The sequence below is a fragment of the Ostreococcus lucimarinus genome, chromosome 2 (assembly GCF_000092065.1).
Source record: "Ostreococcus lucimarinus CCE9901 chromosome 2, complete sequence".
Classification (NCBI taxonomy): Eukaryota; Viridiplantae; Chlorophyta; class Mamiellophyceae; order Mamiellales; family Bathycoccaceae; genus Ostreococcus; species Ostreococcus sp. 'lucimarinus'.
In genome coordinates, this window is record NC_009356.1 from 652,032 (window position 1) to 666,600 (window position 14,569).

Here is a 14,569-nt window from a genome sequence, read left to right on the forward strand (position 1 = left end):
TTATACTTGGCGTTCGATCGAGCAAGTCACGTTGGATTATACCCCCCTCGTCCGTGGCAGCTATCAGGTTCCTTACTTCAGGTGCTGGCCGCCATCCGCAAACTTGTTGATGACATCAACTATCGCTTTATGTGCAACCACTTCACTCAAACCCACTGGCCGATATTTTTCCGTCCACGGAAGAGCTCTATTCACGCTCGGATCGTCCACACAAACCATTTCGCCTGAAGCAGGGCGCACGTCGGCGTCGTTCAGATATCTCGAAAGTATGTAATCAGCCAGCCAAAATCACTTTCGTTACCTTTGTGTCTCGAGCGTCTTCGGTGTTTGCTGTTGCCAAGCAGAACGCGCACGGTATGCAGAGGCTGAGTGCACGTATTCAAAAACTTGAAACCAACGAGTCCCGCGGTCTCAGCGGGGTCTGTACGTTTAGCGGGTTTATACATATCATATCGTGTTTCTTCGCGCACGGTATGGATTTACAACTGGGGCTTTCAAGCCCCTTTCTATTACGCGAAATTACACGATATTTCGCGAAATCATATCAACATAGGTATTCTTGTAGTATAATACGATACTCATATTATAGGAGTAGAAGGCCTAATACTTATGTGTATTATCTGACACAGTTCTAATAACTCCACGAGAAATGAGCGCGAACCTGTGTTGGCAGGGCGTTCGTCGGCGGCGGCAGTGAGACGCGATAAACGTGCTGGCGGATATGAAGGATAACATTTCGGTCGGTCTCGACAAGGGACACGCGGTGACTAAGCGCGAGCTTGCCGCGAAGCCTGGTTCGCGTAAGGGGGTGTGTATTGCTTTCTACTTTCACGGGTTTTTTCTAACTGCGTGCGTGCAGGTAATAGTGGTGAAAGTATAAAGTCAACCACGGGGCGAACCGGAAGTAGTGGTGTCAACAGTTTGATTGCTTCACTATTCAATCGTCCCAATCCCTGCACGACTGCCGTGCGTACGATTCGACGACGATAGAATCGCTGCAAGATCTCAGAAATTTCGGACCGTGAGTTGAGTTTAGACAACATTTGTGCCAACATGTAACCATCTTCGAATGCCAGACCAGTTCCTTGACCAATGTTTGGCATAGTTGCGTGACACGAGTCTCCAAGCAAGACGACATTTCCTTTCGCCCAGCTTTTCCTTATACTTGGCGTTCGATCGAGCAAGTCACGTTGGATTATACCCCCCTCGTCCGTGGCAGCTATCAGGTTCCTTACTTCAGGTGCCCAATCCTTAAAAGTGTTTGTGAGCGTTTTCTTCGATGGCGTAGACGTGGGTGTGCGAGGTAGCGCCTTTACAAATGCATACCACTGCACTCGACCAAAACGATCTGGACAAACCACAAAATAGTGATCAGGTCCAATGAAGGCACTATACCCAAGATCGAAATAATCTGAAGAGTTCGAAATCGGCAGACCGCTGTAAAGTTTGAAGCCAGTGTATGAAGCTATCGCAAAACGATCATTAACTGTACTTGAAACTTCATCGAACATTTGCGAACGCACCGTACTCCAAATACCATCTGCGCCTATTAAGATGTCGCACGACAGTGTTTCTCCATTCTCAAGAAAAACTTCTACTCCTTTGTCTGATTCGAAGTACCTTGATACTGCAGTCCCCATTCTCACTACTTCTCTATCGGTAGAGACTCGATTTAATTCTTCTAGCAAAACGGATTGAAGATCCGATCTATCGATACAAATCGAAAACGGTAGACTGTCCTCGCATGGTATTTGTGTTATGGCATCAAATGTAAACATCCATTCGGAGGTGATGCCGTCTCGGATCCCACTCTTTGTAGACCAAAACGGCCGACTAGCTGCTCGTATATTCTTCGCGAGTTCATCACTGATAGCATGCGCAACACCCATGCCATTGCTAGCGAGCTGAATGGGACCACCTAACGGTTTATACTCTTTTGTTCTCTCCAGCACAGTAACGTTCATTCCCTGCTGAACGAGACATATCGCAGCAAATAGCCCCCCAAGACCTCCTCCGGCTATGATGATGTCGACATTTGCCTTCATGTCGGTGCAAGCGCGGACGCCCGCACGCGGGCTTTTAAAATCGCGCGGCCATCCTTTTCCGGACGACCTTTGATAACACTGGCGGCTATTTTGGTCGAGCTTCACGTGCCTCGCCACACGTGTTTTCAGCATCATGAGGCAGCAAATACTGACCAGTGCGAGATGCGAGTCCTAAAGGGGTCAGTCTACGCACAACGAAGAACTGATGTCCCTCAGTACCCACGGCGCACGCTGCCGCGTGACTTCTCGACGGTCAACCGGTGTAATATTCCCACATGCGATATCACCCATGTGAGATATTGTCCGTCGCGGTTTATGGTCGCATTTTATACTTCAGTCCATCAGTTGATGCGGTCAATTTGTATCATAACATGGAAAAATAGAGTGAAAAATCGTGTTGGAAATGTCACAGCGGATAACGATCCACTGAGGCAGGCGATACTCGTCACAGCGAGCGCGCTTCACCTCAGACGGCCCCACGCAGACGCAAACCTATCGTACAAAATGCTTACCACGTGTTCCTTCACACGCTTCAGTGTACCGGTAGCTAGAGAGCTCTGCACTTCGCGGCGCTCCCAGCGCACCGGTTCCCGCGTTGCGCGTGCGAAACCCTCCGCCGCGTCCAACTTCGAACTAAATAACGCTATGAAAGCTACCGCAACTCTAGGTGCGTATACAGTAATTGTGGGATTTTTTTGACGTTCTTACGCCTATCCACGTGCATTCGCACTGTGGCGACTCGGAAATCTGCGTGCCTAGTGGCTGACCGCGTTTTAATCCGATCCGAACAGTTGCGACCCTCCCGTCGCAAGCGGCGATTGCCATGCCGAGCTATGACCAAGACATCATCGAGGTAGTGTTAGTTTCGATATCAATTTGGGGTTTTCTAACATTTAGCTCTAGATGACGCAGCTTGCGGGAGTTCCCACTCCGCTTTTGTATTTTGGTTTTTTGACCACTTCCCTGGTATTTGCTGCTGGCACGGTAAGGACTTGCCTCGAATCACTCCAAACCATTGACTAATTTGAGATTACAGTACATCGCTCTCAGTAAGATCAAGTTGATTTGATGAGCTAAACGCTCGCTTAGATACCTCTACAATCCTCAAACCACGGTGGGCGTGGTATCGACAATAGTTTCGATGATAGAAGACTCGTATGATGCAATTCTATCATCGGCCTTTACTCACAACTTAGTATACTACGCGGCGTTAAGTGCTCGGGGAGATCACGCTCGCATCTCGCTCTACGTAATCCCCTGCGTGGCTAAAACACAAATATTTCATACATTTCCTCGTCTCACCCCTAGCCCGGGTTTGTTAACGGTTTGTTCACTCGCAAACATGCAACCTGGATAGCTTTATAGCTCAGTCGTAGACACATGAAACTGATCGGTCTAATCAGCGGCACGCTCCACGACTCTGTTATACATTCCTAACACTGACCTTTGACCGACGTTATCGCGGCGTCCCACTTCCAACTGTCAACATTCGTTAAGTCTGCAAATACTTGAGAAATCATAAGATACCATCTCCAAGTGACCGTCTTCACGCTTCGATCGAGTGAAAAGCTTTTCGAAACAGCCCTGTGAAAGTAATAAGAATAAAACAACGAAACAATTTTAAAAAGTACCTTCGTGGAGTTGCACTGGTTTGCACTCGTCGGAAAAATGTGGGAAAGGAATTTTCTGTGCAACTTCGGGCAAATGTTCTCTAGTTGATCGCCCTGTGCAAATATTAAAACTGATAGTGGGGCGCTTTTGTAAATTCACCTTCGAAGGATGCTGCTGTCGTCGAACTGTCCACATCAGTTCAACGTCCAACTGCTGAGAACGTCCCGACAAAAGTTTAACATGTCCATGGCAAACGAACTCTGTGCCACACTGCTACAAAAGCTAAGACTCGAATGGAGAGACTCGATTGGAGAGAAATAAGCTCGCTACCTTTTTGCCGATGAGGTGACTATCGCAATATTCTGCACGGTTGCTATCTATCGTTCTGCGGTCACACAGCGCCAATAGTAAGACACTCCTGAGAATTCGTGCTTCACAGCCCACAAAGTCTACACTCGATAGACAATTATTGACAATCAACGTTTTTCTAGCTATGATCATCGTGACAAGCCAAGTCGTATCGACCCCGAGCTAGCAGTGGATGAGTTTCAGAGACTGGGAACATAAGTATGAGAGAACTTACAATTTTTGCAACACCGAAAGCAAGATTAATGCGACCTAAAACAATAAGTTGCTTCAGTATCTCACAAACCCCACCGTTTTCGATGTCTTCCAGCGTTACGGGCACGCGAAGAAATCTGTTGCAAATTTGTAAGGCGCGAACGTGCTTGCACATCTGTAACAGTTGAGAAAAATCCTTCTGAAAGGCTATGTGCGCCCACCTTAGAAAGCCTCTGGCCATAGTGCTGCCGCTCAAATTGATGTGAACGATGTATGGAGGTTGCCAGCGTCACAAAGGCGATGTCTCTCTTGCCTGTACAACTCGATAGAATAGAAAGTATACGAGGACTCAACTTACTGGGCTCGCATGTTCGGACGAATTCAAATTGCCGTTCAATCGGTTCCTGGGGTCGCCCAGGTCGATTAATCATCGCGATGTCAGGTGATCGGGCGCGGCGCGCTACGGAATAAGTAACATCGTGCGGCTCACCAACTCTCCGCGTCCTCGCGCGATTCGTGCACAAGTTTTCTCCCGCCTCGGAAATTGTACAGTTCCATATATTGTCATTGAGACACCTATGTGTACGATCGCACTACTTTCCGAATCGCGGCGCTCGAGTGAAACTGCGAAAGTGTACAGCATAACCGTCACGCGCGACGTCACCATCCGACGCGTCTTCACCAGATCCGTCTGTCGCACACCCAAACGAAAAATCTTTTGCTCTTAACTCATGTCTGGTAAAGGAGCCAAGGGACTGTCCGGTAAAGGCCTTTCCGGTAAGGGGGCGAAGGGCACGATGTCGTCGAAAAAAGGTGACAAGCGCAAGCCAACTTCTCGTTCGGTCAAAGCCGGTTTACAATTCCCGGTCGGTCGTATCCACCGATTTCTGAAGGTATGTTTTTTTTTCGACGGGGCGGTGGCGCGTAGACCGCGGTCGGGACGTCGACACGGATTTGAGGCACTGCCACTCGGCGCGCGATTCGACCGTTTAAATTTGAACGCTCTAACTCGTGTTCGATTTCCAAGAGTCATTCGTGTATACGTCTTAACTGATCGTCGTTAAACATGTACTCATTTTTATGACAGAATCGTGCTGCATCTGGTGGACGCGTCGGCGCCACTGCGGCGGTTTACTCGGCCGCCATTCTTGGTAAGTGAAAAGTGTGCAAGTGATTCTCAGAAAAATTGACTTGTAGGGCAGAGTACTTGACGGCGGAAGTGTTAGAATTGGCGGGCAACGCATCCAAAGACTTGAAGGTAAGTTTATGATGAACAAGTCGATATGGCACCTGACGTATAGAATAGGTGAAACGTATTACTCCTCGCCACCTCCAACTTGCCATTCGTGGTGATGAAGAGCTCGACATGCTCATCAAGGCTACCATTGCCGGTGGTGGTGTTATCCCGCACATTCACAAGTCGCTGATGAACAAGTCTGCGAAAAAAGGCGAGTAAGCACGAGTAAACCATTTAACTATGCGAAATCTCGTCGAGATGAGCGCGATGGAGTGCCGCGCAAGTGCAACTCAGTATCAGTGTGCTGTACCATGAAGCTTTATGGGCACGTACATGGCCTACGAAAGGAGTGCCTGAGCACTGAAATGTATGAATAACAACGTCTTTTTGTCCAACCTCTAAATTACTTCTACACACTACCGCTCACGTCTCCGAGTTTACTGTCACAAGCCACGACTTTGAGCAGTTGCACTCTGACCTCCTTAGACTGGACGTCCACATCTGCGATATTCACGATCGCATTCTCGACAATAAATGTCCAGACGTTTCCACAAAAGCGATACGTATGTAGCTGACCCTTTACGCTCGCCTTTACTTTCGAAGCTCGAAGTGACCTACACACACTTTTATCGAACTCACTAAGCACCTTCATGGCGATCGTTGGCGATAATACTCCACTGATGACCAACTCGTCTAGGGCATCAGTCAGCGCCATTCCTAAGCTTGATCTACGATACAGTTCGAGCTAGTTACTGTTATTAGTAAAAGTTGTAAATGTGTTGCGAGTACTTACCGACATCGTCGCTCTTTGTGGCCTTTCGTTTTCTTTGACGCGACGGGTCGGTTGCCTACGAGATATAGCCACTATTACCACGCGCTACCGTCTTCGAAATTAACGGCGACTATTCGAAAAACCGCGACGAGTTCGCCCTTCGCTAGCCGGGGCTTTGTTGGCAGCTGGGAGGATTCTTAAAGGACCGTTTGCGTGTTTGCTATCAGGCCGACTTCAGGCCGGCAAAAGCATGTTATATATTAGCTAATTCCAATCACAGTAACATATGTGACAGAGACCGCAAAATACGCCATCTTCACGACTCCGATTCATATACATGTGAATATATTCAAACTCATAAAGTGCCTATCAGTCCAGAGCTTATCGTTACACCGCGCTGCCATCATGACTCGTCATGTGTGTAGGTACTCTCTAAAGGGGCGATATAAATTTTTCCGCCAGATACACGTAGCTGTCTCTTGTCTTTTGAATACTCTGCGTTCGAATTTGAACACGTCGTCAAACGACACCTCTACGCGCGCGAAAGCATGGCCGATGAAGCATACACGCGAGAGCGGGAGCTTATACGAGAGTTTCTTCAGACATTCGAAGGGAGAGACGGCAGCCCACATTACCGGCGCGCGCTGCAAAAAGTTTTGGACCGCCAAAGTTGTTGCGTGGACATCGATTTGCAGGACGTGAAAGAGTTTTGCGGGGCACTTGAAGAGCGCGAGGAACTCTTAGACCGGATCACGTCGAATTGCAAACGCTACGCTACTTTATTTGCGGAAGAAATTGACGGATTGATAAAAAACCTGGCGTCTTCGAGTGCTTCACTCTCTGAAGTCGGTGAAGATGATCTAGACGTGTTTCTGCAGCGGCATTCCGATGATATTGGCGAGCGAAGCGAAAATCCAGCACCCGAAGTGTTACGACGTGCATTTGATGTTTTCTTCAAACCCCTGAAAGGAACTAAATCTCTCAAGATGCGCGACATACGGGCTAATATGATAGGGCACTATGTCACTTTCAAAGGCATGTGTACACGGATAACTGATGTGAAGCCGCTCATCAAGGTAGCCTGCTATACATGTGAAGGTTGTGGACACGAGTACTTCCAAGAAATCAATGGCAACGAATTCATCCCGAAGCAGTTCTGCCAATCGCAAACTTGCAACAAAAAGTTTGCACTATTCATTGAAACACGGGCGTCAAAATTTGCAAAATACCAGGAGGTCAAAGTGCAAGAAATGTCAGAAGACGTGCCGATCGGTCACGTTCCTAGGTCAATGTCGATATCACTGATCGGTGAAATGACTAGAAAGCTTGCTCCGGGAGATACAATTGATATCAGTGGAGTTTTCCTACCACGTCCAAGTGTTGGATACTTGGGCAACTCAAGTCTTGTTTCGACCACATACTTGTATGCAATGTCGGTCACACCGCATAAGTCGAAGACAACTAGCTCGGATGCGACTCCGGAGGTGCTGGAGAGGCTGCATAAGCTCAGAGAAACCCCAGACATATACACGCACTTAGCAAAATCTATTGCCCCTGAAATTTATGGCCACGTTGACATAAAAAAAGCTCTTTTACTGTTGCTATGTGGTGGAGTAACGAGAACACTCCAAGATGGTGTCAAGATTCGTGGTGATGTTCATGTTTGTCTTATGGGCGATCCCGGTGTTGCCAAATCCCAGCTGTTGAAACAGATAGTCTCTATTGCAACTCGCGGAGTTTATACAACTGGGCGGGGCAGCAGTGGTGTAGGTCTTACAGCGTCAATTCAAAGAGATAACATTACAAGCGAATTAGTGCTAGAAGGTGGTGCGCTCGTACTAGCTGATAAAGGTATATGCTGCATAGACGAATTCGATAAAATGGAAGAAAGCGATCGAACGGCTATACATGAAGTCATGGAGCAGCAAACCGTCAGTATCGCGAAAGCTGGGATAACCACAACTCTAAATGCACGAACAACAGTCCTCGCAGCAGCAAATCCGGCATTTGGTAGATACAATACAGCTGCTACACCCCAGGAGAATATTAATCTACCGGCGGCACTCCTAAGTAGGTTTGATTTGATGTGGCTTATTTTGGACGTTCCTGATCCCGACTCTGACATTGAACTGGCTCGCCATGTTATGAGCGTACATCGCGAAGGTCGCCCACCGTCCACAAGTTTTGATCCAGTCTCAACCTCTGAACTGCGAGCTTACATAGATGTCGCGCGGCATTTTGACCCTTACATCCCGGAAGACCTTGCAGACGACATCGCCAGTGCATATGCCGGTATTCGTCAGGTTGAAGATGAAGCTGGAAGTGAGGCGACTGGTTATACCACCGCTCGTACGCTACTATCTATCATTCGACTTGCAGAAGCTCTCGCACGGCTCCGTTGGGCACCTATTGTCTCCGGGAAAGATATCGAACAGGCACTCAACCTGATGAAGATGTCGAAGGCGAGTCTAGAAATTCACAAGTCGTCAACAGCACTACGCTCGGATCCCGTCGAGAATTTGTATTTGCTTCTACGGAACTGGGCTAGTGATCACTCGAATCAATTCATAAGCGCTTCTATAGTTCGTCAGCTGGCGACGAAAAGTGGCTTATCAGGTGTCCTTGATGCTTGCATGAGTGAGTATACGGCTCTCGGGGTGTGGGTTATGGACAGTGACAGCAACATAACGTTCGTAGACTAGTTCTATGCCAAATCTACTCTTAGAGAAACAATCTTCTGAGCATCACTCTCTGATAGTTTCCACGAAGACTGATGCCTCATATCAACCAGATAATTTTCAACTTCGTTTTGAGTCTCTGCACTCAATACGACACTAAGTTGTGTAAGACGTGCAAAATTTTCTCTCACTCGAAAACTGCTCGCACCCGATAGCCCAGAAATCATTACTCGTAGTTCTCGCTCGAACTTTAAAGCACCTAAATGATTAAAGCTTAAACGCGTTTTCACAATATTTTCCAGTCGTGTCGATAAGCCTTCGCTTGCGAGCTGGATAAAGAGCTCAGAACTTTCCTTGATCATCACTTTTGTCGCCACGCGGAAATGGTGCAAGAGAAAGACCAATATATCACTTACCCACGATTCAGTACGCTCAACAGTCTGGTAAGCTTCTTCTGATATTATGTAGCTTCCGCGTGCGAACTGCTCACATACAGTCGATAACTGATTCAGGCGTTCACGTACCAAGTTAGACACACATGAAACATGCCAGCTGTTGAGCTCATCATATAAAATTCTCAAACTAACAAGGCTATTCGTTAGTTCACTCGTATCAAAACCTGTCGTGAAAATCTTAGACATCATGCACTCCACATCCTTTATGAGCTCTTGTATGCGAATCGACATGGTACTTGTGGCATTCATGGCTAAGACTGCGTTGTGCACACCGGCGGTAACATTTGATGTGCTACTCATGCCCTTATTTTCGATCCAAAATACCTCTGCAATAACCTCTACACTCTGATTCAGATACACTTTCATCGTTTGTTCTGAGAAATCTGTGAGAAACTTGTTCACCGTGCGTAAAATTGTTGCGATGATATGTGGCTCTGTCAACGCAAAAGCCCGCCTTGTACTCCGACCAATAACAAAAAAAACGTCATCCAATGAAACATTTTGTGCTCCATCATGGTGCGCGTTATACGCTTCATAGAACGTTTGCATACTCACCTTGAAGTGTTTTTCTTCAAGTTTCACATAATATTCTGCGAGCGTGTGCAGCACTGGAAAAACTTCGCGGCAGTCTTGACTAACCACCGTGTGAAGCGGCGGATTGTCATACTCCATTGTTAACGGAAACTTCACAAATATCACATGCTGTGCTTTACATATTCTGTTGACCAGGACGATATCTTCCACGGCTGTGTCTAACTGTACCAAGTTATCAAATTTTATCGTCAAATTGTCCAGAACACAAGTTTTCAAGTGGTCATCATATTCGACCAAAAATTTTTCAACTAGCGAAGACCAAGTACCGACAATCGCGGCAAAAACAAAACTAACCGCTTCAGAAGGCTTTCTTTCTTTCGAATATGTTTGCAGTTGCGACAAAAAGCTTCGGATAGTCTCGTACAAGGTATTGAGAGGCAACATGCTCACTCTCGCTGGTATTTGCCCCCTGTCCAAATTCATATTTTGCGCATTTTCGTATCTTGCAACCATAGTCTCGCGAATTGACGTAGTGACGGCATCTTCGACAACGTGATGGAGCTCTATTCTAACCAATTTATCCACTATATGGAGAACATTCACAAGATCATCAACCACGAGTGCTGACTGACAATAACTCGACGTAGCATTCCGAACAAAGCAGTGTACACTAGTCAAGGAACTCTCAATGTCAATGTCGGTTTTTGAGCGCACGTTTGATCGCGACTTATGTAATCTAAGCAAATCTTCGTACGCATTCAACGCTTCGATTAAGTCCCCTTCGTTTGTTTTCTCTGCTAATTTCTCTGTGAGTATAAGAAGTTCCTGGTTGAATTGCAATATCTGGCGAACACGCAGTGCGTTCAAGAGTGCATTTGAGAACTTATGCAGATCTTTCGTGATAGCTTGGCCAGTACTGCTACGCTGTACATGTTTGCCTTCCCTTGTTGCGCTATGCTCAAAGTAAAGCTCGTCGAGCCACGCTGACTGGCGATCTTTCTCCATGTAGTCGTCTTGTATACTTTTAGGGTCGACGTATCCAATCTTGCGATAGATGCGTCGTCCCAAACTCGCGATTGCGAGTGGAAACAGCCAGCTACTATGCTGCTATCCACCTATCCACCCGCAAAGTCAGGGTCACCGACGTACAGTCCACCGTGACTGCTCAGATATTCAGGCAGGGAAAAAAATTATGCGGGCGCGCCATCTCTATCTATTGGAGAAAATTTTCACACAATACGACTTAAATCCACCCCCTTAGACCACTCGGGCATCCTGGCGCTTTTTCCTTCTTTTTCGTCTTTCTGCCAGGAATGGGGTTCGAACCCATGCGCACATTGTACAGTGGGTAGTTCGTATTTGACGAGTCACGAAGACAGTGCAGCCCACACACCAAAGTTGAACTATGTTGCTACGGTGTTCTTGACCCCTCCGTGCGAGGTCGCTTGTCGCCACACTGACTCCAGCGTCACTCTCCGGTGGTAGAACTTGAGGACTTGCAATGAATACTTGTGGTTCACCGATAGCGAGACCACTTCACTGTAAGCATGTCTTTCATATGTCTAGACGGCCTGGGCGCCGCATGATGCTACACTCTAGCCGAGACGACGATGTCTATGTTTCACGCATTTACGAGGCCCTAAAACTGCAGTACGGCGAAACCAGCGCAAAACGCGTTCTGCAAAGTCTTTCGTTCGCGGCCGCAGGCCAAGAATACACTCGCTTCCATCCTGATAAAGGTTTGCAAAAGGCTTCGTCTTACATAACAGGACTATCAGCTGAACCCTTTCACGATGTCAGTTCACCCCATTTCACTTGGATGATGCGACTTGAAGAAGAATACTCCATCATTCGAGATGAACTAAACAGTGCGCTTCTAAACCCACGACTAACGACGCTTGGAAATCACATTTGGGCGTCGGCGGCAAGGGAGGAAGCGATTGCATACGGCCCCGACTGGAAGACCCTTGTACTACAAGACCGCTGTGTCTGGGAAGACACAAATTGTAAGTTGTTTCCAAAGACAGTCGAACTTTTGCGGAAAAATTCTGTACCATCTGTCGAAGTGTTTTTCGCGCGACAAGCACCAGACACGGGGATAAAACCGCACACCGATAACACAAACTTCATACTCACATCGCACTTGGGCTTGGACGTTCCTGAAGGCGAATGCTGGATGAAAGTCGGGGAGTTTAAACGTGAATGGATGAATGGTCGTGGTATGATCGCAGATACAAGTTTCATACACAGTACCGCGAATGAAAGCCGAACACAAACACGTTACGTTCTCATAGTTCGTTTCTGGCATCCTGATCTCACTCCCGAAGAGTGCTGTGCATTGCAGTTTCTTTTTGATGCGTTGAACGAATCTTCAGAAGATGGCATCGCCAATGCAATGAAACTTGCGACCAAACGTCAGGGCAAATCGAAGCCAGTTTTGGGAAAGGCGAGCAAAAAGCGGGAGAAAGCTGGTGGTTTAGGTTTGCTAGCAAAGGGCATGAAGTAAACATTCGAGTTGGCCCTCACATAGAGCTATTGAAAGCTCGACGTACCGTTAAAGATTTCTTATTAACAATTTTGCCGCTTAACAAGTCGAAGTCGCGCAGTTCGTCCCATAGATGAGAAATCGTACAGAGACAGTGATATATTTGCGAAATTATCTCTACAGCATTTCTCTTCTTGCTATCACGCCTTCTTGGTGTGTTTTTTCCTGAGCTTCGCGGTGGCGATGTGCTTGGAGTAATAGAAATGTCCAAACAGCGCCAGCAGGCTAATCATGTAAAAAAGGAGTATCTTTGACAAGAACTTCGGGTATTCTGAAAAATATGCACAGTACACGGCCTGTAACAGATTGCATAGAAATTGAAGCATCTGCATCTGCGTCAAATGTCGACCCCACCAAAGGTACTTAACACGTTTGTCGTTGTTTTTCCCGATCAGAGCCGATAGCAGATAGTACGTGTACATGCACACGTGTACCCAAGAGTTCAGTGCTGCACTGAAGTAAGCATCCCCACCCGGAGCTCGACGTGCGATCATCCACCATATAAACGAAATAGTGCTGTGATGGTAGACATGCAAAAAGCTTACTTGGCGTAAGTTTCTCTTCAGTAGCATTATGAATGTATCAACGAACTCATATATCTTGCTCACGTAAAAGAGGTAGATGTAAAACGCAAGCTGCTTTTCATTCACGTTGAACTTATTTCCCCATAGCTTATATCCACTTTTGTATGCTTCGACGATACAACCGATGCACATATACAAACTTAGTAATATGAGGAATGCATTGTGGCAAATCACCGATGCTTTTAACCATGTGGGATCCCAAATCTTTGTGTTTGTTGTTGCGGATAAGACGCGGTACGATACAACGACCGTGACCAAGTACACGAGAAGGCTGGTGATCAGAGGAGTTGGTGAGGTTATGGCGGGTAAATGTGAGGTGGTGGGGCTCAGCGGGTCGAGCTCCCAGCCTAACCAGTCAGCGCAGGAGAAAACTACTTTCGAAATGATTGAGTCCCACGCCTTCCAGTAGTGTCGCAACATCGGGTAGGTAGTTTGCTCGCTCCAATCGTCGATACGTGAAGATGAGGCGCAGGAAGAGATTGCCACCTACTGTCGAGAAGTTTGGAGTCGGGGGACGCTCTACGTTTCCACGATAAGCAGCGGTATCGGGTCGGCGCGTTCAGTGCCGCCGCTTGTCTTGTCTTTTGACGCACTCCGCAAAACCACATGATGTCTTCGTACTGTGCAACCGCGGTTCCCTATTTTAATGACGTGGATTTAGCTTACTTACTGTTAACATTAACAGTATCCGTATGTATTACTTTCCACGCCCTAATGTATGGGGTGTTAGCACTTCTCGATCGCCACGCGCGCGTTGTGGCGTCGTCGCGAGTTATTAGCACTTCGACGGCGCGCACATATTAGGGACGTGGAAAGTAATACATACTGATAACATTACTAAAAGCAATATCATATCATATGATATCGACTCAACATGCTATACAAGTATTGTCCTTGAAATTTTGTGTCCTGAGGTGTTGTGTTCGACAGTTCGACGCTGAGGGTAACAGGCGCCGCTCGTCAACGCACACCTGTGGCAGTTCCTCTACGCCTGTGTTCTGACTATCAAACGCTACAGATAGCTCACATTTCTCGCAAGCTGGTGATCGCTCATCTCGAGCACAGCGCATTCTTTGAATTCGTGTTGCAGTACCTCACACCAACTTCAAATGCATGCCAAGTTTGTTGTACTTGAAATACAGGCGAGCTATCTTCACGTAGCGCATCCGAAGCAGACTAATTATTATAAGTAGGGACGAATTACTCCGCACGTGACTGCCGAAAAATTCTGCAAATGCTCACTCTTAAAAGACGTACGCCGGTGTCCAGCCTCTTCTTTCACTATCTTACCCTATCGGTGTAGACAATGCTTCTAAGCGTAGGACAGCATGAAGTAATCGGTGAGTCACTTGAAAAAGTCTCAGAATGCAAAGCTTAAAATGCAGATACAGGCAAAGAAGATCCGAAGCATAAACAATTAGTTTTACTGAAAACTAGCTGTGACGCAGCTGCAACAAGTTTCAGATTACAGGGATCAATTTCTAAACGATACAAATTTGAAACTCGCCCGAATGTAAAAATGTGACCCGGTTATTCGATTATTAGCC

The 14,569-nt window shown here is 46.9% G+C and overlaps 7 protein-coding genes across 7 annotated transcripts; 3 read left to right on the forward strand and 4 right to left on the reverse strand.

The window, feature by feature from the left end:
• Window positions 1–3,938: 3,938 nt before the first annotated feature.
• OSTLU_30164 (predicted protein) lies at window positions 3,939–4,624 on the reverse strand (the record flags this gene model as incomplete). The annotated part of the gene is made up of 4 exons (XM_001416414.1): window positions 4,576–4,624; window positions 4,439–4,530; window positions 4,240–4,392; window positions 3,939–4,187 (listed from the first exon to the last, which is right to left on the reverse strand). Exon 4 carries the CDS (start codon window positions 4,155–4,157, stop codon window positions 3,939–3,941), a length of 219 nt encoding a protein of 72 aa, XP_001416451.1. The 5' UTR covers window positions 4,158–4,187; window positions 4,240–4,392; window positions 4,439–4,530; window positions 4,576–4,624.
• A 324-nt stretch (window positions 4,625–4,948) lies between these two features.
• On the forward strand, window positions 4,949–5,673 carry H2A (predicted protein; the record flags this gene model as incomplete). Its single annotated transcript, XM_001416171.1, has 4 exons — window positions 4,949–5,110; window positions 5,305–5,368; window positions 5,420–5,475; window positions 5,524–5,673. 4 exons carry the CDS (start codon window positions 4,949–4,951, stop codon window positions 5,671–5,673), a joined length of 432 nt encoding a protein of 143 aa, XP_001416208.1.
• A 190-nt stretch (window positions 5,674–5,863) lies between these two features.
• Window positions 5,864–6,253, reverse strand: Tf2aS (Transcription initiation factor IIA gamma chain, probable; the record flags this gene model as incomplete). The annotated part of the gene is made up of 2 exons (XM_001416415.1): window positions 5,864–6,199; window positions 6,248–6,253. The coding sequence occupies 2 exons, from the start codon at window positions 6,251–6,253 to the stop codon at window positions 5,864–5,866; spliced, it is 342 nt and encodes a 113-aa protein (XP_001416452.1).
• Window positions 6,254–6,774: 521 nt separating this feature from the next.
• On the forward strand, window positions 6,775–9,255 carry OSTLU_48809 (predicted protein; the record flags this gene model as incomplete). Its single annotated transcript, XM_001416172.1, has 1 exon — window positions 6,775–9,255. One exon carries the CDS (start codon window positions 6,775–6,777, stop codon window positions 8,926–8,928), a length of 2,154 nt encoding a protein of 717 aa, XP_001416209.1. The 3' UTR covers window positions 8,929–9,255.
• A 408-nt stretch (window positions 9,256–9,663) lies between these two features.
• Window positions 9,664–10,898, reverse strand: OSTLU_14296 (predicted protein; the record flags this gene model as incomplete). The annotated part of the gene is made up of 2 exons (XM_001416416.1): window positions 9,664–9,819; window positions 9,915–10,898. The coding sequence occupies 2 exons, from the start codon at window positions 10,896–10,898 to the stop codon at window positions 9,664–9,666; spliced, it is 1,140 nt and encodes a 379-aa protein (XP_001416453.1).
• A 1,175-nt stretch (window positions 10,899–12,073) lies between these two features.
• Window positions 12,074–13,585, reverse strand: OSTLU_48622 (predicted protein). The gene has a single exon (XM_001416417.1). The coding sequence runs from the start codon at window positions 13,440–13,442 to the stop codon at window positions 12,579–12,581; it is 864 nt and encodes a 287-aa protein (XP_001416454.1). The 5' UTR covers window positions 13,443–13,585; the 3' UTR covers window positions 12,074–12,578.
• A 295-nt stretch (window positions 13,586–13,880) lies between these two features.
• Window positions 13,881–14,547, forward strand: Orfan14 (predicted protein; the record flags this gene model as incomplete). Its single annotated transcript, XM_001416173.1, has 5 exons — window positions 13,881–13,912; window positions 13,953–14,142; window positions 14,216–14,275; window positions 14,326–14,362; window positions 14,414–14,547. The coding sequence occupies 5 exons, from the start codon at window positions 13,881–13,883 to the stop codon at window positions 14,545–14,547; spliced, it is 453 nt and encodes a 150-aa protein (XP_001416210.1).
• Window positions 14,548–14,569: the final 22 nt, after the last annotated feature.

Excerpts from the sequence above, each read along its gene's own strand:
- OSTLU_48622 (XM_001416417.1), bottom strand. The coding sequence starts at position 13,442 with ATGTTGCGACACTACTGGAAGGCGTGGGACTCAATCATTTCGAAAGTA.